At 37.3% G+C, this 25522-nt stretch overlaps 1 protein-coding gene across 6 annotated transcripts in view; it reads right to left on the bottom strand.

Moving 5' to 3' along the window:
• KLHL7 (kelch like family member 7) overlaps window positions 1-25522 on the bottom strand; it is a 69675-nt gene that overhangs the window by 29149 nt on the left and 15004 nt on the right. For 3 of the 6 annotated variants that reach the window (XM_035020729.1, XM_035020734.1, XM_035020730.1), the window contains exons 2-7: window positions 24057-24187; window positions 19454-19556; window positions 18452-18545; window positions 18053-18177; window positions 12250-12425; window positions 9134-9308 (exon numbers count right to left, since the gene is read on the bottom strand). In XM_035020729.1, the coding sequence (XP_034876620.1) occupies window positions 9134-9308; window positions 12250-12425; window positions 18053-18177; window positions 18452-18545; window positions 19454-19532 (649 nt within the window). In that variant the 5' untranslated portion in view covers window positions 19533-19556; window positions 24057-24187. The remainder of the gene's footprint in view (window positions 1-9133; window positions 9309-12249; window positions 12426-18052; window positions 18178-18451; window positions 18546-19453; window positions 19557-24056; window positions 24188-25522) is intronic. The other 3 variants (XM_035020731.1, XM_035020728.1, XM_035020733.1) reach the window with 1 other exon arrangement.

Here is a 25522-nt window from a genome sequence, read left to right as displayed (position 1 = left end):
TTTTTCTCTCCAAGGACAGGGTTGGGGACAAACATTCTGACATCTTTCCCTGAGGAGCTCTTTGTTTCTTAGGCTTATTGCTTTAGGAGTTATTCCTTTGAGAGTCAGGTCTTGTCATTTGCAAATTTTGAGTAAGAAGTTGGTCTGGCCCTTTGTGGTGGCTTTGACTGTGTTTTTCATTTTTATTTTATAACTCATTTTCTTTTAGTTATAAAAACTCTATTTTTCTACTGTCTTTCTGTTTTGCTTCCACTCTCAAAAGACAGCTCTAACACAGATGGTAGGGAGGTTAACTAACTGATGACCTTAAGAAGGGAGGCTGGAGGTCTTCTTTCCCCCATTTAGCTCTGCCCAGGTCCCAAAGTCAAGAAGATTCTCAGCTGCTTGTGCCAGTCAAGGAATTTTAGAATAACCTACTGTCTTTATTTAAAAAGAGAAAAGGGAAAAAAAATGTAATAAACAACAGAGTTTCCTGCTCAAGAGCCTTATTGGCTTTCTGGAATCCCTGTACTTGGTTGGATTTCTGGAACAATCCTGCTATCCTGCTTCTAAATCAATTCACAATTCACATAAGAATTAAATACTGCACTTGACTGAGATTGGATAGTTGTCTTTCTTCAGCTTTACAGTATGAAGAAACAGGTGCAGCTCTTTGTCAATGAAACCAGAAATACAACACACGGTTTGGGAATGGAGGCATGACAAAAAACCTCATATTAACATGTATGAAATCCAAAAGGTGAAAGCTGTAATCTAAATGCATCTTTTTGGTCCCCATTTTCATTCATCTCTCTGAACTTAAGAGACTAGGGGCCACCCATGCTCCACTTCTTAAAACTCTCCTTGTACCTTGGTTTTCAAGACACTGGACTTCAGTTCAAGTAGTTTAGTACACTCTTCTTTCCTGGTTCTTTTCCTCCTAGCACTGCTTAAATGTAGGTATTCACAAAAATATGTCCTTGACTTATACCCTCTTCTCTTTTTCCCTTGACATTTTAACTGGATTAAAATATTCCTAGTCTTTTAAAATATTTTTTATTTTCATTTAACAGAAAGATATTATACCATATACTGTTTTATGCTTTTGCCAATTATGAGAAATTTCTGAATTATTCATTTAAAATATTTTTAGTAAATACAAAGCATTCCATTGTATGAATATATCATGATATTTTTCCAATTTAAGGGACAATATTGGGTCAACATACCTAAAATCACAACAATATTATTAAGTAGTAGGTGTTTAATGAAAATTTTACTTAACTTCCAAATAAGAGGCAAGTGATACAATTTAATAACTAGGACATTCGAACTTAAGGCCACTCTTGAGAAAGATGTCTTAGGCAGGAGGGAAAATGCTCATTTCTCTTTCAATTATTTCCTCAACTTTGTGACTGAAACCAGCTATACCTTAAATGAAATGTCCAGATGAGGTACCAAAAACAACTTAATGGTTCAAAATAGGTTCCAACTACCTTCTATGAGAGGCTTTCTTGCTCATCACATTAATTGAAATCAAACTGCTGGTTCCATTTGTAGATACTGTCTATGTGGTTTTTTGGTTTAAGATGAATGGGAATTCAAGAGCCCAGGAGAGTTAGCAGGAGTCTACTTAACTCAGCACATTACAGTCAGTACACTGCATATTTCATGCCTTTTTAAAGAATAAGCTAAACTTTACAGGAGTAGGACAGTTCAGACTTTCACAAACACTTCCCGGTACAAAATAACTATAATGCTGGAAAGAATGAACATTAAAACATTGTTTTAGGGGTGCCTGGGTGGCACAGTTGCTTTAGTATCCAACTCTTGGTTTCGGCTCTGTCGTGAGAACAAACCCCACATCAGGCTCTGTGTTCAGTGCAGAGTCTGCTGGAGATTCTCTCTCCCTCTCTTTGCCCCTCCTGCTTGTGCTCTCTCTCTCTAAAATAAATAAATAGGGATGCCTGGGTGGCTCAGTTGGTTAAGCGTCTGCCTTTGGCTCAGGTCATGAGGTTCTGGGATCGAGCCTCGCACTGGGCTCCCTGCTCAGTGGGGAGCCTGCTTCTCCCTCTCCCGCTGCCATTCCCCTGGCTCGTACCCTTTCTTTCTCAAATAAATAAAATCTTGTAAAGAATAAAATAAAATAAATAAATCTTAAAAAGAAAAAAAAACCCCATATTCTTTTTTTTTTTTTTTTTGAAAGAGCAAATAAGCATGAGTGGTGGGAGGGGCAGAGGGAACAAGAGAGAACGAGAGAGAGATATCTGAGAAAGAAAATCCTTGAGCAGATTCCCCACTGAGCAGGGAGCTGATGCGGGGCTCGATCCCAGGACCCCGGGATCATGACCTGAGTCAAAGGCAGGCACTTAGCCGACTGAGCCACCCAGGTGCCACTACCCCCCACATTCTTTTAAATGCACAGTTAAGGGGCACCTGGCTGGCTCAGTCAGTAGGGTATGCGACTCTCCTGATTCCTGGGTTTTGAGTTCGAGCCCCACATTATTGGGTAGAGATTACTTAAAACAAAACAAAACAAAATAAAATGGTTAAAGTGGCAAAGTAAATGTACAGCTAAGATCAGAGGGTGAAAAATGAGAAAACTAAGCTCTAGAATGGTAAGCATTAAGAGACCTCTAGAATGGCAAGCACTAATGGTGCTACTCTGAGGGCTTTTGATAATATTGGAAACCTAGAAATTTATCTTACTGGCTATATGAGGGAGAGAAAATAAGGTCTTGGATTTATACAAGTAAGATGTTGGAATTGAGATCTTTGTTTAAAGCCAGATCACTTCGATTGTTATACCTTTAATGAAAAGATGAGCTAAAAAAAAAGGGGGCAAAAAACCAAACTGCCTTATGGCAAAAGACATAAATAGTAATTTGCCTATTTAAATTTCAGCTCCAGGTGAGGTAAAGTTTCCTTTAAGAATTTATAATGATGGCCCTGCCCCTGTGCAGGTTTGAGGTTTGAATTTACCTACTTGCAAGTCTAGGGAAACCATAAGTCAAGAAAGATTCAAAGTAGTCTTGGTTTTTAGTGCCCCAGGGCACCTGGCAAAAGCAAACACCATTCTCCTTTTGAGGAGAGCAGGGAAGACCCACAGTAATATATCCCAGGCCTCCCAATATTCTTGGAAATCAAGATAAAAAAAATATAAACTCACAATCCAAAATTACAAAACACATAAGGAATTAAGCCACCAGGAATAAGTCAAAAGAAACAAAAAATAGCAGCATTTGGTCTTTAAAGACTTCAGATATTGGCATCATCAAACACAAAACACAAAATAACTACATTTAAAATGTTTACAGAAATGAAAGAACTGAAAACATGAGCAAAGACCATCAAAAATGACCAGGCTGCTCTGAAAAAATGAAATATTTAGTTAATATTCAAAACTCAAAGGATAAGTTAAACAACTGATCAAAATAGAGACAGATGAAAGAAGAATTAGTGAACTGTAATATAGATTTCAACAATTATCCCAAATGCAACACAAAGAGACAAAGATGAATGAAAAGTTTAGAAATCACAAAGGAAAGACTTGCCAACATTTCTCATTAGAATTCCTGAAGCAGTGGCATTATTTGAAGAAAAATGGCTGAGGATTTTCTAAATGACGAAAAACACAGATCGCTGGATTCAGGAAACAAAACAAATACCAAGAAGGATAAACCAAAGAAATGAATGTCCATACACATTTGGTGTTAAACATCAAAAGTAAAGAAAAGCTCTTGTAAAAAGCCACAGAAAGATTCAGATTGTCTACAAAGAATGACAACTAGACTAACAGCAGGGACCAACAGTAATGATGAAGGCAGGATGAAATACCTTCAAAGTATTCGATCTAGAATTACATGCCTAGTTAACCTTTCATTTAAGAACAGCGTGGGGGAAAAAAAAGACAGTTCAAGATAACTAAAACAATTTACAACAAATAGACTATAAATGTATGAACTTTGTAAAAGATGTTCTCTAGAAATATGGAAAATTATCTCAGAAGGAAGGTCTAAGATACAAGAAGAAATGGTGGGGAAAGAAACTGGCAAACATGAATAAATCTAAACACTCACTATATTTTTTAAAAATTATAAAAAAATTATCATGTCCCATTTGCAAAGTTAAAAAAAGAGAACTAAAGTACAGAACTAAACATATAAATACATAAATTGAATTGAAGTGTCCTAAGAGGGCGCCTGGGTGGCTCAGTCGTTAAGCGTCTGCCTTCGGCTCAGGTCATGATCCCAGGGTTCTGGGATCGAGTCCCACATCAGGCTCCATGCTTGGCGGGAAGCCTGCTTCTCCCTCTCCCACTCCCCCTGCTTATGTTCCCTCTCTCACTGCCTCTCTCTCTGTCAAATAACTAAATAAAATCTTTAAAAATAAATAAAGTGTCCTAAGATCCTTGTTTTCTTCTGGAGGAGGGTAGAAATATTAATGTCTAAGGCACATATATTAAAATAGAAAGGATAACACAGAGTATAAAAGTTCTCAAACAGTAGAAGGAAAAAAATGTAGGCAAAAAAATCTCAACCCAAAAGGAGAGAAGAGAGAAGCATAGAAAAATTGAGATGAACAGAAAGTGCAAAATAAGGTATTAGAAATAATTCAAATAAGTAGTACTTACAATAAATTAAATGGAATATAATTTACCTGCTAAAAGATAATCAGAAAGAGTTTAAAAAAGAAAATTAAGCTATATGCTGTTTTGAAAAAGATCTAACTAAAACATAAGGACACAAAATGTTTGAAAAGACACAAAAGGATGAAGATAAGCCAGGAAAACACTAACCAGATAAAAAGGCAGGTTAGTTATATAAATAGCTAATAAAACAGAAAGGCAACAATCATTATTAGGGAAAAAGTAGATCACTACATGATGATAAAAGGTTCCATTCACTAGGAAGATAACAATTTCTTTTTTTCTTTTTTTAAAGATTTTATTTATTTATTTGACAGAGACACAGCGAGAGAGGGAACACAAGCAGGGGGAGTGGGAGAGGGAGAAGCAGGCTTCCCGTGGAGCAGGGAAGCCCGATGCGGGGCTCGATCCCAGGACCCTGGGATCATGACCTGAGCTGAAGGCAGACGCCTAACGACTGAGCCACCCAGGAGCCCCTGAAGATAACATTTCTAAACTCATATTGATAAGCCCTCAAAATATATAAAAGAAAAATTAATAGAATTACAGAAGAAACTGAGAAATCTACTATAGTGGGTGAATATAATACAACTTTGTCAGTAAGTGATAAATTAACTAGATCAAAAAATTAGGTCATAAAAGACACAAATGACAATTTTACAAAAATTGACAACTTTCAATAATTATTAAAGAACTAGTATCTGATCACGATGTTCCTGGACCACACTGCAATTAAGTTAAAAATCTATAACCAAAGGCTGATTTAAAATCTTACTTCTACTAAACTTACTGGTCACAAGAGAAAACATAATGGAAATTACAAAGTATTTTTAAAAGCAAGTTGCAGAAGAATACACACAGTGTACCATTTATGTAGAGTTTAGAAACATGCAAAACAATACCGGATGTTGCATACATATATGGTAACTGTTTAAAGAACTGTATGGTAATCAAACACCATATTCAGGGCTGTTTCCTCTCAGGTGGAAGAATGGGAGCTGTCATTGGGAGGAGTACACTGGATGCTTCAGCTGTACTGATTTCTCAAGGTGCTACATAAGTTCAGGAATATCTGCATTATTTTTACACCTTTCTGTACAGCTTAAATATGCATACCAAATTTTAGAATAACAACACTATAGCAATATTTGCCAAAATCCTCAAACTCAGGAAAAAAATAATTAACTTTTATAGGTGTTTATTCAAGTTTAAGATTTAGGCAAAGTACTTTCTTAATTATAGATACCTCCTACCCACTCTACTCATATCCACCTATGTACCACACACATACAGCCAACCAGTCAAAACCCAAGTCCACACCACTAGGACTACAGGTATTCCCATTAAAGTAAGGAAAAGACAAGGCTGCCATTACTCACCATTATTAGTTAATTGAACACTGTCATGAAAAAGCCATTTAATGTAATAAGGCAATGTAATAAAATAATAGAGGGGAAAAGCTAAAATTATTATTATTAGCAGATAAAGGAATAAAGCCCTAGAAAAAGAGAAATCAACTGAAAAAGTTTTAAAAGGGATCAGTAATGACTAATATAAAGAAAAAGATACAATTCATAATAGCAACAAAGATATCTAAAAAAAAATGTTTAAGTGTAGAAGTTATAAAAAGAAAATTATAAATTGTCCAGAATATAGAATTTAAACGAGGTAACAATAATTAAAAGGTACTAGAATGAAATGGAAGAGAAACTGATTTTTGTGTATGTATAAATAAGTGGGAATTTAGTTTATGATGTTTCAAATCAGTGGGAAAAGATGAATTATTCAATAATGATACTGGGTCATCTTGCCACTTTTACAGGAAAAAACCCCCTAGATTCTTATTTATTCAAATAAATTTCAGTTGGGTATAAGGTTTAAAATTAAAAAAAAAAAGGAGAAAAGAAGAAATCTATTAAGTGCATGAGAAGAATTTATAAAATTAAAAAAAAATCATCTTGGAATAAGGAAAATATTTCCAACTACACCCTAGAGCCAGATTCAGATTTAACAATATAAAAGAACTTGAGATTGAATGTGCCATTTTAAGACCTTTTTTTCCCCCCTCTTCTCTTAAAAGCCATCCCAGACAACAAGGAAGCAAGAAACAAACACAAACTCTACCTTTGATAATAGAAGATATGTAACCCTAAAACTCAGTTAATGAAGACAGGTAGCAGATTGAATGCTAAACCAAAATGGATGTGGAAGAAGAGGCCAATGAGAAGCAAGCCAAATTATCCTGCAGAACACTGGAAAGAGTCATAATTGGAGATAGGAAGTATCCCAGAAAGTGGGGTGGCGATGAAAACAAGAGAACTGTAAAATTCTGAACCAACAACATTTGAACTGCCAGGTCTCCTACACAGTCAGGTAACCTGCCATGCCTTCTCCACTGTAGGATATATGAGGACTGGTCTTTGGAGATATTCTAGTCTCAAGGAATAACACAGAGAAGGATATGAGCCTGAAGACAAGGATTAAATGAAAGTTTACAGGATCAAAATATTCCCTACCCAGGTTTCAAATGCCTGTACCCAGCTATCTGAGAAAATATCTACAGATACTGACATTTGAGGGCTCCTCAATTAAAAAACTGTGTTACACTGATTACCCTACAGTTCAGCCCAAGAGGTGAGAAGCCCATTCACATATACAGCCTTATCTACTGGTTTTATAATAACTTAAGTCTTACAAATATAACTCACAGATGACACCAAACATTTAAGAAAAGCTTCCAATAGCAACAAAAAGAGAAAAAATTCAAAGGTAATATAGACAATACAGACAAGAAAGCATGAAAGGCACTACAATGCTACTTCAGAATAAGATATTATAGCCATGAAATAAGAAATTAGAGAATAAATAAAAGCTCACAGAAATTAAAAAGAGCTGAAATAAGTGTTGATAGAAAAATTAAGGCTATCTCCCAGAAGATAGAACAAAGAGGGAAAGATGGATAACAAGAGAGACAAGAAAAGATTAGAGACTCAACTGCTGAAGAATCACAATACCAATGATAGAGAACGAAGAAATCCGTTGAAAAGATAGAAAATGCCCAACATAACTTCAAAAAAAAAAAAAAAAAGAAAGAGGCACACCAAGTTACATTATTGTGAACTTCCAGAACATCAGGGATATGAAAAAAGATTTTATTTTTTTAAAGATTTATTTATTTGCGGGCGCCTGGGTGGCTCAGTTGGTTAAGCGACTGCCTTCGGCTCAGGTCATGATCCTGGAGTCCCACAATGGAGCCCCGCATTGGGGTCCCTGCTCAGCAGGGAGTCTGCTTTTGCCCTCTGACCCTCCCCCATTTTGTGCACTCTCTCTCAAATAAATAAAATCTTAAATAAATAAATATTTATTTATTTGAGAGAGAGAACGCGTGTGCGCGTGCATGTGCACACACAAGTGGGGGAGGGGCAGAGGGAGATGATCTTCAAGCGGACTCCCGGCTGAGTGCAGAGCCTGGGGCCAGGCTTGATCTCAGATCAGAGCCGGAGATCATGACCTGAGCTGAAATCAAGAGTCAGACACTTACCTGGGCCAAAACCAAGAGTCAGACACTTAACCGACTGAGCCACCCAGGAGCACCCCCAAAGATTTTAAATGCTTACAAAGAGGAATAAAAAATAAAAGGATCAGACTGACATCATATTTCTCAAAAATAACACTAGAAGCTAGTTAATAATGGAGCAATGCCTTCAAACTTCTAACTGAAAATGATTTTCAACATAATTCCATACCCCGTTTAAGAATCCTTCAATGTTTTATGGTAAAATAAAGATATGAGATTCATCAGTCTCCAAATATTTACTATCCTATACACTTTCTCAGGAACCTTTCAGGGGATACATTCCATTCAATAGAGAGAATTATGAAAAGGGAAGACCTGGGTTCCAGGAGACAGTGGGTCTAACTTAGGAGTGAAAGGACATCCCAGGATGGCAGAGAAGGGAAGTCCAAGACAAGTGTGCCTTAGCATCAGAGTGCAAACAGTCCATATAGGAATATGTAGAAGGAAGGCTCTATGAAGGATGTTTCCAGGAAATAAAAGCAACAGATTGTCTAATTGTACAATTTTATTAAGGAGCATTTTCCAGAGGGGTTGGGACGTAGCCTGCAAGTCAAGAAAAACTAAGTAAATGAAAAAATATGGCAGCTATTAGTTCCAGGCCAAAAAAAAAAAAGTGATCACAGTACACTATTTGGTTGAATAAAATAAAAAAGGAAACACCAGAAAGGAAGTGCAAGAAAGCTATCACACACAAAAGAAAACAAGGCATAAGTAATTTTTACCCTCTACCACACGTGTCCCTATAAAATAAGGGCTGGGGCTAAGTCTTCTCCAAGTAGACAGCTGACAACCCCAGTGGATTAATTATCTAAAAGAGCTAAGTCTTGAATGTTTCTCCCTGGTGCGGAGTCTGATCCGTTCTAAAGGGTTTAAGCTCAAGAGAAACTGGCTACAGGATCAGGTTATAAATGGACAGCAAGGCAACTTACTTATCACCATCTTAAGGCATTCAGGATTGTCTTGAATAAGTGGTTCAGCTTGTACCGTTTTACTTAAGAAATTCTTTGATATAAGAGGAAACCTGACTTTAGCAAGGATATCAACCATAAATGGCTGGCGATTAGGTTCATCATATTTCAACCATCTGACAGCAGCATCATAAACCTAAGGGGGGAAAACAGCATAGTAAAGTTCTTAGAAGGCAGCAACATTTCCAATTACCTATTTACTCTCATATTGAAGGTTGGGGGAGGATCTCATGAAGACACAACCACTTATTCCCAATATTTTATTCAGCTATTTTCTTTCATTCCCAGACACTTGCCAGTACTTCACAACAGTTTACCCACTGCTCTAATGATTCTTGTAGAGAAATATTTTTAGAACTAATTACTACTATATAATGTAATCACAGGGAGGATATTGAATTTATGATTTTTTGAAACAAAATATAACTTCTTTTCAGAAGGAGCTATGATGTACATTTCTACTGAAAGAAATCTACTGGTCAATGATAGTTTTAATACATGTTCACTCGGTACCAAGAAAACAGGCTAATTTCCTCAGGGGGCTTCCATCCCAAGAGATATGAAGGTCATCTATGATTTTATTTCAATACGATATTCCTGAATTATGAATTGATAGACTTACCTGTTTTCCAGAAACTTTACGATATAAAAATTCTATATTTAAAAAAATACATTAAAGGATATTTATATAAGAACTGTTTTCAAAGTAGTACTGTAGCACTCATTTATCTTTACCAAACAAGTCCAAGTTTATCAACACAATTTGATTTATAAATTATTAGGGTTTTTTTTTTTTTTTTAAAGTAGGCTGCATGCCCAGGGGCCCCTGAGTGGCACCGTCAGTTAAGCATATGACTCTTGGTTGTGAGATAAAGCCCTGAGTTGGCTCTGCGTTTCGTGCAGAGTCTGCGTGAGATTCTCTCCCTCTGCTCTTCCTGCTCGTGCTCTCTCAAATAAATAAATCTTTTTAAAAAAAATAAAGTAGGCTCCACGCCCAACGTGAAGCTTGAGCTCATAGCCCTGAGATCAAGAGTCCCATGAACCAGCCAAGTGCCCCACAAATCATGAGTTCAGTGTGTCAGTTTAGACACACTGAAAACACACCTATTATTTCATAAACATACACATCTACCACATACATGTTTGAGCTACTTAAATTGGTTAATTTGGGGTTGGTGTTAATATGGCCTAAGTTCTGATCTCCATATGAATTAATTTTTTATGGGAACTGGCTTATTTTTTTTTAAATAAACTTTTAATTTTGGAAAAGTTTTAGATTTACAGAAAAGTTGCAAAGATAGTGCAGAGTCCTCATATACCCTGCACCCAGTTGTTAAAATGTTACATTAGCATGACACTCTTATCACAACTAATGAATCAATTATTAACTAAAGTCCATACTTCTTTTTTTTTTTTTGTAAAGATTTTATTTATTTATTTATTTATTTGACAGAGAGAGAGAGATAGTGAGAGCAGGAACACAAGCAGGGGGAGTAGGAGAGGGAGAAGCAGGCTCCCCGCTGAGCAGGGAGCCCGATGTGGGACTCGATCCCAGGACCCTGGGATCATGACCTGAGCCGAAGGCAGACGCTTAACGACTGAGCCACCCAGGTGCCCCTAAAGTCCGTACTTCTAAAACTTTAGTTTTTTTGTCTAATTTTTTTCTCTGTCCCATAATCCCATAAAAGATACCACATCACATTTACCCATTATGTCACCTTAGGATCTTCTAGACTATGACAGTTTCCCAGACTTTCCTTGTTTCTGATCACTTTGACAGTTTTGAGTGCTGGTCAGGTATTCTGTAAAATGTCCTTCAATTTGGGTTTGTCTGATGTTTTTCTCATGATTAGACCAGGATTACAGTTTTTTAGGAGGAAGACCACAGAGTTGCCATGCCATTCTCCTTACATTATATTAAGGGTGCATGATATCAACATGACTTATCACTCAAAATATTAACCTATAAGTAGTGCTCATCAGGTTTGATGATCTGTAGGTACTGTTTGCCAGGTTTTCTTCAGACTAAAGTTACTTTTAAATTCCCTTTCCATAATGCATATAAGTCAGTTAATTTTGGTCTCAGAACTGAGGATTTTTGTTTGTTTGTTTTTTGTTTTTACCTAGTCAGGTCTTCCAGGTCCAAGTTGTCAACTTGCAGACTAATATAACTTATGACCTGGGGCCATTAAGAAGACCAGACAAAAAATGGCTCAGTGCAAATCTTTTATCTTTAGAACAAAAGTAACTCAAAGCATATGATCTTACAGTATCTCTATTAGTTTTCTATTGCTGATGTAACCAATTATCACAAATTTACTGGCTTCAAATACAGAGAAAGGTGTAGGACTGAAAAGAGGGATTAACTGAATGTCTGCATATCAAAGTGTTACTGTTAGTCCATCTAGCTCCCAAATGCCTGCACCCAGCTTACACCTCTGACAGTTTATTTGACAGTTCTGGAGGTTGAGTCCAAAATGGGTCACACTGGGTTAAAATCAATGTGTCAGCAGGGCTGCCTGAAGGCTCTAGAGGAGAAAGCATTTCCTTGCTTTTTCCAGAATCTAACAGCTGCCTGCATTCCTTGGCTTGTGGCCTCTTCCTCCATCTTCAAAGCCAGCAATCACTGGCCAAGTCTTTCTCACATTGCATCACTCTGACACTGACTCTTCTGCCTCCCTCTTCCACATTTAAGGACCCTCGTGATTACATTGGGCCCACCTGAGGTTAAAGACCTCAAAGATCTTTAATTTAACCACATCTGCAAAGTCCCACTTGCCACCATGTAAGGTAACATACTCATTGGTTCTGGGTATTAGGATGTGGACATCTTTGGAGGGGAAGCATTGTTCTTCCTACCATGGTATCCAATAGCTTTATTTCTACCAAATGGCCTCTCAAATAGAAAGCCCTTATAGGCACCCAAGATTTACTTTTCCTATGAAACAGATTTTGGAATACTCTGTTTGATGTAAAGAACAGATTCTCTCCTAATAGGATTCTTTTCCTTGTCATGTATCCAAACATGAAACATAAGAAATAAAAAAGGATAAAACGTGAGAAGACAATTTAGTCACCTGATCCTCTGCTCTCACAGTCAGTGTGTCCTGGTTGAGGAGATGTGTAACTCGCTTGACATCAAGTTGCAGAAATTCATCAGTTTTGTAAACTTCAGTAAAGTGCTGATGAATGAAGTCATCTGCAGTTGCTTTCAATTCAGGACAATCCAGACACTCTGCTAGCACACTTATACCTAAATACAGAAGAAAATAAATGAATAGAAAATAACTTCAAAAAACCCCAAACATACACTGAAGACAAGTATGACTTCAGAAATATGAGGCTGAATGAATTTCATAAATTCGGATCCTTTTCTGTTCTACTGATTTGTTTATTCTTATGCCAATTAGCATACTGACTTAAGTTTGGCCGATTTTGATACTTTGTAGGAAAAGCCCCTTCAATGCTTTTTCACATTTTTCTTGGCTAGTGTTAAACACTTTCTCTTGCAAATAAATTTTAAAATAAGTTTACAACATTCTACTGTAAAAAATCCTGATACGATTTTAAGTTCTACAGCTGTTTTAGGTTCAAAGCAAAATTTAATAGGAAGTAGAGTTCCCACATACTCTTGTTCCACACATGAACAACTTCCTCCATTACCAACACCTCACACCAGGGTGGCAAAGTATTATTATTATTATTTTTTTTGGTAAAGCATTTTTTTTTTTTAAAGATTTTATTTATTGAGGCGTCTGGGTGGCTCAGTCGTTAAGTGTCTGCCTTCGACTCAGGTCGTGATCCCAGGGTCCTGGGATGGAGCCCTACATCGGGTTCCCTGCTTGGCGGGAAGCCTGCTTCTCCCTCTCCTGCTCCCCCTGCTTGTGTTCCCTCTCTCGCTGTGTCTCTCTCTGTCAAATAAATAAATAAAATCTTAAAAAAAAATTTTTATTTATTTATTTGAGAGAGAGAGAATGAGAGCGAGTACATGAGAGGGGGGAGGGTCAGAGGGAGAAGCAGACTCCCTGCTGAGCAGGGAGCCCGATGCGGGACTCGATCCCGGGACTCCAGGATCATGACCTGAGCTGAAGGCAGTCGCTTAACCAACTGAGCCACCCAGGAGCCCAGTAAAGCATTATTTTTAAAAATACATTCATCGATGGATTCAATTTGCCTACTGGGGGTGGGGGAGGGGGGCTTGACCCCAGGACCCTGAGACCATGACCTGAGGCGAAACCAAGAGCTGGATGCTCAACCGGAGCCACCCAGGTGCCCCTCATCTTTCCTTCTTGTTTAGACTTGTTAACTATTTTATACCATTCTTTGAAATAGCTTTTCTTTCTCTGGCCAATCTATAGTCTATTAGTGTTATTTTTCTATTTTATTAATTTTACTTTAAAAGGTATTTTCTTCTACTTTCATTAGGTGTCAAAAATTTTTTTCCCTACCTCCTTGAGTACAACACTCAGTCAAGATAAAAATAAATGCATTTATTTGGAAATATTTAAGACTACAAATTTTCTTTAAAGAAATACTTCAGTCACATTCCAAAGGTTTTGATTTATTCTGTGCTTACTGTCATATATTTCTATACAGCCTGAGTTCATTTTTAATACCTCTTTATAAATGCCTATTTAAATAATTCTTCAGTTAAGTATCTAAGTGTTCAGAATGGAGCGGGAGAAAATAGCTCTCCTTTGGAGGTTAGTTCACAGCTTTATTGCGCTGTAATCAGCAGATGTAGCCTGTGTCTCTTTTAGGTGCTCCAGATTTTGTTTTTGTAAACAGAATTTGTATTTGTAAACACTCCAAGGGTGCCCGAAAACTATTTGTGTTCTCTGATTATTGGGTAAAAGATTCTGTGATATCTAAACAACTTTGTGTTGTTCAAATCCTTACACTTTTCCTAAGCTTTATTTTTGAGATTTCTAGGCAATTCTTTGGTGTGTTTAATTTTTTATTTTAAGTAAACTCCCCATCACATGTGGGGCTTGAATTCACAACCCTGAGATCAAGACTCACAGGCTCCCCCAACTGAGCTGGCCAGGCGCCCCTGTAGGTAGTTCTATGAGTAGCTCAAAAGCATTCAATAAATTCCTTTTCTGTTTAAGCCAGCAAGTCAGTTTATTTTGCTTGTAACAAAGGAAGTTGACCAGCACATCCCTATCTTGAGATCTTTACCTCTTACTTTGCTGTAGTACTTCCCCTAATACTTTTCTCAGAAGGCTATAGGTGGATTTTTTTTTTTTTTAAAGATTTTATTTATTTATTTGACAGAGAGAGACACAGCGAGAGAGGGAACACAAGCAGGGGGAGGGGGAGAGGGAGAAGCAGGCTTCCCGTGGAGCAGGGAGCCCGATGCGGGGCTCGATCCCAGGACCCTGGGATCATGACCTGAGCCAAAGGCAGACGCTTAACGACTGAGCCACCCAGGCGCCCCTAGGTGGATTATACATTGTGTCTTTGCAATGTCTCCAGTGAATGATGTTTTAAAATGTAATTCTTTTTTTTCCCTCCCTCCACCATTTGCATATCTTATGCTACTTACTACCTTCTAACTTCCTGTTGCAGATAAATTATCACTCTGATTCTCTTTCTTTTCTAAGTAAACTTTTATAATAGTTATTTTTTTAAAGATTTTATTTATTTGAGAGAGAGAGTGAGAGCAAGAGAGATCACAGAGGGACAGAAAGAGGGAGAAGCAGACTTCCAGCTGAGCAGGGAGCCCGACGTAGGGCTTGATCCCAAGACCCTGAGATCATGACCTGAGCCGAAGGTAGATGCTTAACTGACTGAGCTACCCAGGTGCCCCAGTTATCTACTGATGCAGGATAAACAACCCCAGAACTTAGTGGCTCAACCTAACAAAAATGTATTATTTCTTGGAATTCTGTGAGTCAAGTGGGTGGTTCTTTTGAACTGGGCTGGTTTAGCTAATCTCTGTAGTTAGCTGGTTGCTCAGCTGGGGACTGGATGGTCTAGATTGGCCTCATTTACTTATCTAGTAACAAGTAAGCTGGTTGGTACAGACATCAGCTAGTACAGCTCATCTGTGCCCCAAATGGTCTCTAATCTTTTCATGATGGCAGAAGAGTCCCCAGCAGCAAAGAAGGGCAAGCCCCAATGCACAATCATTTTTTAAGCCTTTGCTCATGTCACATTTGCCAATGTCCCACGGGCTAAAGCATACTACATGGCCAAGTCTAGACTACACAGGGAAAAGACTCTACCTCTTGATGGAAAGCTACAAAGTCACATATATAAAGGTTTATGCATATAGGGACGGAAAGAATTTGTGGCCAATTTCTGGCTAACCTACCATACTCTTTCTCTCTAAAAGCTTATAAATTCTTTTTATATTGATTTTTTTTTAAATATGGTAAAACACATGCAACATAAAACTTACCATTAGTGACATTTAGTTTATTCACCATGTTGTACCACCGTCACCACTATCTAGTGCCAGAGCATTTTTAACACCCCAAACAGAAGTTCTCTCCTGATTTTGGAGGCAAAAAATATCACTAGGATACATCGAGGAGAGGAATATCTTTTTTTTTTTTTTAAGATTTTATTTATTTATTTGAGAGAGAGAATGAGATAGAGAGAGCATGAGAGTGGGGAGGGTCAGAGGGAGAAGGAGACTCCCCGCTGAGCAGGGAGCCCGATGCGGGACTCGATCCTGACACTCCAGGATCATGACCTGAGCCGAAGGCAGTCGCTTAACCAACTGAGCCACCCAGGCGCCCATATCTTTCTTTTTTTTAAAGATTTTATTTATTTATTTGACAGAGAGAGACACACAGCGAAATAGGGAACACAAGCAGGGGGAGTGGGAGAAGCAGGCCTCTCACGGAGCAGGGAGCCTGATGCGGGGCTCTATCCCAGAACCCTGGGATCATGACCTGAGCCAAAGGCAGATGCTTAACGACCGAGCCACCTGGGTGCCCCTAGGAGAGGAATATCTTACTTACTTCATCAGGTCTGGTACTTAGTTTAGTGTGAAAGGTAAAGTCTTTTTAAGCTCAAATAAGTTTTTCTTTTATTACTTCTTTGATACTGCTTTTCCTCTATCTGTTCCTTCTGGACTTCCTACCTCATATCAGTGTCCCTTTATCTTCCTTCCATGTCTTTTATGTTTTCACTAATGATTTCCATTTCTTTGCATTTCTGTTTTGTTATCATAAGACAGTTTTCTCTGATCTTCTTTAGTTTGATTTTTAGGAATATCCATTCTATTTTTCAATTCAATTGCATTTCATGGAAAATCACAGCTTCCCGCCACCCCTTCATATGCATCCTTTCTATTTTAAGTTCTCCACTTCTTACATTAAATTTGTCTACAGGAAACATTCATTTTGGCTGTTTAGCTTGATATTCTGTCCTCCAAACTACTGGGGGGACTACTTTAATCTAGTACAATCTTTGCCCAATTCCATTAGGTGCCATGAGTTCCTTTAGTATTCATGGAAATCAGCTTGTTGGGGTCTTCTGGGCAGCAGAGAATTGACAAGTGGTAAAAACAAAGACAGAGTTCTCTGATCAGCTCACAGGGAGAGCCATACTCAGGGCTAAATAGAAACAGGCTGAAGGAGTTCCTTTGGATACTGACAGTATACTGGCTCAACTGGGTGGGCCACTATATTTGCCCCAGGATTAGCCAGAGAATCAGGCTCCCTTCTAGGCTGCTATGCTGTCCTTCCTCTCAGCTTTGAAAACAATGATGACAGAAGGCATCCAGAAGTAAAACTCCTAAATGGTCTCCTCAGAAGCCCAAAGCCTAAGATGTGGTTAGCACAAACTTGCTCCAGGTTCCACAGTATGCTTTGTACCACCATATCCACTCCCTACTCTGGCTGGTTTTTAGTTGAATCACCTGGTTGGAAATTTAGAGCAGTAGGGAGTTAGGGAAAAATACTTAAGTCATCATCTTCCAAAAACTTCTCTGAATTCCCTTTTTACAATAAATTTTGTGAGAATATTTATGTAAGGAGAAATAAGTAAAATCTCAGGAACATTAATCTTATTGATGAATGGAGCCCCAAACTATGGCTCAGAGAAACAGACTCATTCCAGAATGTGTCTGTTGCACAGGTGAGATTAAAATCTTTTTACGTATATGGTCTGGTCTTTTTAAAGAATGTATTTATTTATTTACTTGAGAGAAAGAATTGCACGAGTGGGGAGAGGAACAGAGGGAGAGGGACAAGCAGACTCTGTGCTGAGTGTGGAGCCCAACATGGGGCTCGATCTCAAGACCCCGAGATCATGACCTGAGCTGAAATGAAGTTGGATGCTTAACTGACTGAGCCACCCAGGTGCCCCTTCAGCAGTCCCTTAATTAGTATCTTAATTTATAGTCTAGGATTTTTAAGTCTTCTAGTATACAATAGCTAGCATATCTGACAATGTGGAGAGGCAACAGGGTGTAGTAGTTAAGAACAAGATTATTTTAATTCCAACCTCAGCACCTCCATATACTAACTATAAGACCTCAGGCAATATATACAACCTGTTTTCTCATTCAAGACAGACTTCAGCAATCTTAAGTGCTTCAATGGTGAACATTCATACTTATGATATCATATATCACACCACCACCAGATGCAATCCTTACTCTCCATTCCAGATTCATTAAAACTCATTATTAAAGTTATTTTATATTTTATAAAATGTTAATACAGTATTTAATGGGCTTCTTGCTGCGCAGGTTAATAGGCACCTCCCTAAGTGTCTCTTAAAATGCATTTTAAGTGTATTTTCTAGTGGACAATGTCTTTAAAATTAAATGAGGATACTTATAACCATACTTTTTAAAATTAAAATACACATTAAAGTTTGTTTTTGTTTTTATTTTAAGTTACGAATCTGATTTCTTACCAAGACAATTTGAAGCATCAACTTGTTCTTTCAAAAAATCAACACACATTTTCTTCACAGGTTCAATCTGGTACTGGTTTGCTGCATCTAACAAAGACTGAACGTTGTTGCTATTCACAGAAATTCTGCAAAGAAGTTAAAGTGAATATTAATTTCCTACAATGTTTTATTATTTCAATAATGCTATTGTAAAATGTATCCTACTAGCCCCTGAAATTAGACAGAAAATTAAAACTTTTCAGTCCTTGCATCAGTATGGTGTAGGTTCCTCAAACTTCCCCATCCTTGTAGTTTTTCATGTTGAAGAATTCGGAGGACATCAATTTGTCACCACAATACTCTGCCATGGTAGATCCCAACCTTTCTTCTCTACAACAGAAATGATCCTCCTTAACTTACCTAGCAGTATAAGCAAATTCCACAAGTTGTTCGATAATGTCAGGTTCAGCATCTTTGAGTTCAACTTCAAAGGACTTTGATTCGAGCATGTTAGCTAAAATGAAGAGCAGAAATATAAATGGCATGAGTACTATTACCAGTTTAACTGAGGACCAGATCATTCCAGGCCATGTTAAATATGGAAAAGAATAATAGGACAGAGATCTCTCTGGAAAAAAATACCCAGAAAGCCCAATATTCCTATAATAAATGCAAAGTAATTCTCCATACTTGAGATGTGTCTTAAATTAAAATAAGCTAAGAAATTAGTTAATTAGTATATTTCTTTAAAAAAAAAAAAGGCCAAGTAAACATATACATAAAAATAGATTCAGTATTTCCCCAAGTCCTAAAATAATTTGGTAGCACTCTTCTAAATTGCTATGAGCAAAACTACATCTGATGTAGCTGGCAAACATCTACAAGAATAATGACAATTATATATACAGTAAGTTATAGCTAGCAAAGCTCATTCTTTACCAAAAACCTCATAGGTAGCCAGAGCACCAAAGAGAAAGCTTGAGGCAGATGTATTACATAACCTGATCAAGCTCATAAAACAGTACTAAGCAAAGGAACCAGGACTTGGACGCAGTTCTCAACTCTAAATCTGAGTTTTTTCTAGTATGATATGCTATATTTCATATTTCACTTTTATTTAGTTTAACTTGCTAGATAAATTATCCTAACATTTATTTTCTTCTTTGCCTTTCCATCTAAGGTTAAGAAGAAAACTGGGCATTCAAGTAGAAACTGTATCTTCATCCATAAAAGTCTTGGGCCTGTACGGCTAATGAAAGGACATTTTTCTTTTGCTCAATCCTCATCATAACCACTTTTCAATCTCTTCATTGTTTTATGGCCTTAATTTCTTAAGTGCTTTAAAAACTAGGAAGATATTTTCATTTAGACTCTACCTCATTCTCACGGAAAAAATATTATGTTTTACTTTAAGATACTTACTTGTGAACATTAAGTTAAAAAAATGACTGGCTGCTGCAAGGACAACTCGATGAGCAGGTATCTTTCTTTCCTGGACCATAAGGATCACATCACACAATGTTTTCTAGTCAAGAGAGAAATAAATGAAATTAAAAGGGGCTCACTGGTCCGGCTCAGCAAACATACAAAACCGGTCCTTGACAAATGCTTTATCTCTATTTTCTATTCAAATCCAGTCTTTGTCCAGCACAGAATTTGTTCATCAGACACATTTAGAAAGGACTTACAGAGTTGCTATCATGATTTGCTGTATCAAAATGTGGTACTGAGCTTCCCAGCAGTAAAAACAGGGGGAAAAAAGAAAAGATCTTTATAATCAGAAGTCTACTTATCCTTTAGGGAAACCAATTTTTTTTCTGACACAAATTCAAGGTATTTCTCATGGTGAGATTTTATGGGAACATTAAATGAAATAAGAGCAATGTCCTTGATGGTTTTTCAAACATAGCAATCTGGGTTTTTAAAAAATTATCTATTCTTAATAAGTTCCAAAGTACACACTGTATTTCCCAAGAAAGTAGCTTACACAGATCTAACTTGAAACAAAAACAATTCAGAATAGAGTGGACAAACCAAATGACTATTCAGCACTCTTTCCTTAATACACTTCTCTCAAATGTATGTCTGATAGGAGCTGGATAGCAACCACTTTTAAATTGTGATTTCTGACCAAGGCCAAAATGGTGTCACCCTAGGTTCCTAAAAGAAGGCAGAGTTAAATACTTACAATGCTGACGAAATGAAATATTAATGAAAAAATTTAAGGTTTACTGGAACGCTTAAAGATGAATTTCAAGAAGAAAGAATACCTTTTTTGTCAAACAAAATTTCAATTTCTTAATGAAGTTAAAGATATAATGTACAGGTTAGTCTCAGAAAATCTGCAGCTTGTGGTATGTTAGGCACTCTTTTAGCACTGGGAATATGAGGCAAATAATACTTTCAGAGTAAAAAAAATCTATCACAAATCTAAATATTGGCTTAGTAGCTCAGACGATATGGCATTTTGTAAATTTTAAGTATTTACTAAAACTATTAATACAGGGCACCTGGGTGTCTCAGTCAGTTAAGCATCTGCCTTTGGCTCAGGTCATGATCTCAGGGTCCTGGGATTGAGTCCCCTGTTGGGCTCTCTGCTCAGCAGGGAGTCTGCTTCTCCCTCTCCCCCTCCCTCCTGCTTGTGCTCTCACTCCCTCTCTCAAATAAATAAATAAAATCCTTAAAAAAATAAAACTACTAATACAATTTTGGATAGGTAAGTCACTATATTCTACTTTATTACTCCACAAATAAAAATCCAAGTGAGATGGTACTGCTCAGTACAAGAAAGGAAATGGGCTTTATTTTTATTTTATAGTGGGCTAAAAGATGAACAAAATTTCATTTTAACAGCCATGTGAAGATTTTTTTGGTAAGGCCTATGGACTACTGCTTAGAATTACATGCAGATTACTTATAGTTAAAGCCACTGTTATCCCAATAGTGTCTTGAATTTTTAAATTTTTATTTCCTTTGATTTGGTGGGGGAGGTACAGAGTAGGCATAGTTCTTATGGATTTTGCCACATACCATACCAAAAATACCAGGTAGCAAAACCAGGTCAACTATTTGGTTACCACCAAAACAAGCTGATCTAGTTGCTCCAGAGAAAGAAAGAAAAAGGCGGAAAGAAGGAAGGAAGAAAAAGAATTCGGACAGAAGAACAAGCAAGTCAGATAAGGGAGGGGTTCTATGGCTGCTGACAGAAAGTTCCAGAAGATGTACAACTATACTGAAATGCAGCGAAAAACCTTTCCAAAATATACACTCAGCAATAGGGATTTTTAATGCCATGAATTTATAGGCACTTTAGGAAGTTAAAGAAATCAGACAGATCTCTGCACAGCAATTTAGTCTTCTCTAAGAATAATCTCCAGCTGGATATTAATGTTATGGACGGAATGGGAGGAACCTTTTGTATCCAAATGGTACATGTGACTGTACTACACTAACTTAACAGGTTTCAACAGGAGATGGGACTGACTTAAAGAGAGAGGCTCTGCTCAGGAAGAGTGTATCTGCAGATAGAAAATGGGAAGAGACAGAGATCTGGGTTACACTGGAGAATATGAAAGGTAACAAGTCCTATGTGAATTGAAGAGAAACTTAAACAAAACTACCTTCTGAACAATACAGGTTTACTGGATAAAACAAGAAAAAAAAAACCCTGGCAACTTCTGTTTATATCCCCCCATATTTGTTATATCTTTATATTATTTTCAGTTTTTGAATTTTTAGTCTCTTAGATATTGCATAGATTTGTGTGACTTAATCTGAAAATCTCACCATCTAAAATTACTTTTAGTAGGATTTAGATCCTTCATATTTATTACTGATAACTTATGTTTCCTCCTCCATAGGCCATCTTCTTTTACACAATTTATTATGCTTCCTTGCTGTCTTCTTTTTTAACTACCAGGTGGTATTTTAGTCACATTTTCTTTGCACTTTTGCACTTTTTTCTTCTTTTAGGGACTTACTTACAGATCTGTCAAATATTTGCAAAGTGAATTCAGCAGGGTTATTACTCAAATATTGTTCTAGGAATGCAAGGAGGCTTCCAGAACAATAATTCTTTAATATAATCAGCATATTCACAGGTTAAAAGAGAAAAACTTCAATAGATGGCAAAATTAAAAATTCATTTCCTTTTATACTCTTTCATAAAGAAAATGATGTATCTGTATGCTGAAGGTGTTTTAACTCAAAAGCAAACATCACATTTAATAGTGACACAAAAGAAGCATTCTCATTTAAGTTTGAGAAGAGACACATAACGCTGTCACTACTATTATTCAATTATTGAATAATCTGAAATCTGAAAATTTTAGCCAAATTGAAAATTGCCTCTGCCTCGGCCCCTTTGGCCAACTTACCAGTCTCTAAGTTTAGCAAGCATCTTTAGCCCTCCTGATTAACTAAACCTTTCTTTGTATAGGAACCAAACTCTCTCGCACAACCTCCCCCCCCCCAGCCCGGGGCACCAATACACAACTTTCAAGCACAGCTATAATGTCTGTAGCTGGTACCATTGAGTCTGCATGCAATCAAGAAGTGTTATAGACCACTGTGCTCCCCTTTACTGATTAACTGCCCTAAAGTTCCTTTAAAAATCTTTGGGCCAGGCAAAAACCTTAGAGTTGGTTTTTAAACAAAAGTCTGCCTTCTTCCCAGGTGGCCCGCCTCCTGAATAAAGCTCATATTCCTTTCCAATCAAAATTCGTCTCTTAAGTACTGGCTTTTTGAGCAATGAGCAGCTGACTTGGGTTTTTAGGTAACAAAATCAGTAAGAAAATAAATAAACTTAATACTTACAGAACTAAATAAAAAGTCAGTAAGATGAATATGAAAAAGCAATTAGCTAACCTATATGTGAGCAGTAAGCCACAAAGAAACACAAATGAGGAAAAAATAAAAATCCAACAACCTCGCATAGCAGCAACAAAATAATTAAATGTTGAGAAATAAACTTAAGAAATGTGAGGGATCTACATTAAATAGCAATTTAATATAGATAAAGATACTATTTCAAAAATGTGGTAAGAAGCTGGAGTACCCGCAATGTTTAGGGCAGTGAAACTATTTCCTATGATACTGTAACAGGATACATGTATAGTATACATCTGTCAACATCCACAGAATGTACAACACAGAGAATAAACCCTAATGTAAACTATGGTTAATAACAATGTAACAATATTGGCTCATCAATTTTAACAAATGTATCATACTTGTGTTAGCAAGATGTTAATAGTAGGGGAAACTGGGAGGGGGAGAGGGAAAATGGAAACTCTGTACTTTCTGTTCAATTTTTTGGTAAACCTAAAACTACTCTAAAAAGCAAAGTCTATTAATTTTAAAAATGTGATGAGAGAATGGATAACTGAAAAAATAGTATTAGTATAACTGTTACCCACTGAGGGGAAACATTAGATTTCTCTCTCATACCATAGTGTTTCTTCTCTGGGGCAAGTTAAGTACTGGGAAGGAAGGTTCAGTCCTTTTCTCCCCTGTCACTTGTGGAAGAGGTTCTATAGGATGAGCACGAATAAAGTAGAGGTCACTGACCACACATTGCCAGGCCTTCTGGTTCACTTTCTTCTATAAGTCTGTCCCAAAATGGAACATAACTCATTTCAAATGTTGGGAACCAAGAGTGGAAGAGAGCTGCTGAAATCCGTATGCAGAGACATTCAATGCACTGCAGACAGAAACTTAGGTGATGCTTTAGTGCCTATAATTATTAGGGACTTCTGCAGGAACAGTCCTTTGGTTAGGAAAGATTTCACTTCAAAACAGGCAAGAATTTCAGGCAAGTGTTGGTAGAATGACCTTCTGCTCTCTTTACGTGTTTGCCAGGTAGGACTGCAAAAGGCAGTAGGCTCCACGTAAGCTCCACAGCACTGTGCGAGGCTCTAACTTTTAACAATATGTGCTGGCATTACTAAGGCATGCAATCAGCTAATTCTATTCCCAAATTCTATCCTTCATCGTATCCCAAGAAGAGGACTGAGGAATGACTAACCTTCGGATTTATGTAGCTTGTCAACAAGGTTCTGCAATCAGTCCCGCCCAGCGTGATTTCAAGTTGGCCCTGGGTATAAATCCCTGAGTAGACTGTAGATTCAACTATAGTTGGGTGGTGGATTTAAATCACTGAAAAGATAAAGGGAAATGAAGCCCTTATTATATGGGGGTAAATCATCTTCTTGGATTGAGATACTAGAAAAGCCTCAACAAAGCCATAATAAACTCAAAAGCTAAGAGAAAAATTAAGAAGGCCTTAGGAATCTTATTTGCTCAGAAAAGCAAGAAAAATAGCACTGGATTTAAAGACACATAATCACAATAAGGCAAGTGGGAAAGTAAAAGAAAAACAAAGTTAGACACCCAGATTAATAGAGGAAAAGCAGATTTCTTCCTTAAGGGAAACATGACAAGTTAGGTCAAACAGCTTTAAAAGGCAGAGGAAATACAGTTTGATATAACTGCTCTTTAAAAGATGAGGCTAGGGGAAAAAAAAAGTTATTTTTGCTGTTATTTATTCAAGTAAGGTGATATAAGCCAAAGAGATATACGGAAGAAGAAAAGTAAAATTCAGCAGTAGTCTAAAACAGTTCTCAGAAAAAGCCTGGATCGAAGAAATTTTTGTTAAGAGCTCTCTTAAAGCTAAAGAAATCAAACACGTAATTAGAGGACTATACTTAAAGACTGAGACAGTTGTAACAGGTGATTACATTAAATTCAGATTTGTAAAGTTTTGGAAAAGGAGGATCAGCAATAAAATAGTTCATCCATTATGTAATTTGCAATGTGATATGGGTGGAAAGACAGGAATGCTACATACTATAGTAGAACATATCTGGGAAGTCTGTGGAAAAAAGACTCTAAGGGAGAGTACTAGGTCACATTAAAGGGAAGCCAAATAACCCAGACATAATCCAAGCCTAAGTTAGATGCTGAACCTGTCCATAGCTGTAATTACTTTACTGAGGGTGGTGAAGATTGGCAGCAGCTGAACCAATCCTGAACACATGGACCTCTTCATTTCCACTGTGATGGTGTCTATAAGAAAGGCACTAACGGAAGAAGAAGCAAAACAAACATTTGGGCCCAAAATCAAAAGGAAAGGAAAAGGAAGGAAGGTATTCTTATCTAAACAGTGTTAGCTCTATACTATGTAGGAAGAAAAGGATTCAACTTGACAGGTTAACAACTCCGCTGGGGATGCCTGAAAGGAACAAACAGACAACAGAGTCATAGCCTATTTTGACACATACAGGTAACAAAAAGGAGTATGTCTGCTACCACTGAGTTTCCAAAGCCTGGAAGACTCAAATAATGAGGAATGGCAAGGTTTTGAGGAGCACACTGTCAAGGCCATGTTGGTCCCTATGCGACCAACAGGCTTTAGAGGAATCAAAGGTCATTCTCCAGCTGAGATAAATGGAAAGGAAAAAAGACCCCTCCAAGAGATAGGATTAGTAGTAG

Source organism: Mirounga leonina, unplaced genomic scaffold, assembly GCF_011800145.1.
Source record: "Mirounga leonina isolate KUSES-001 unplaced genomic scaffold, KU_Mleo_1.0 Mir_174, whole genome shotgun sequence".
NCBI lineage: Eukaryota > Metazoa > Chordata > Mammalia > Carnivora > Phocidae > Mirounga > Mirounga leonina.
Note: the sequence above shows the minus strand (reverse complement) of the source record. Positions and strands in the feature narration are given on the sequence as shown.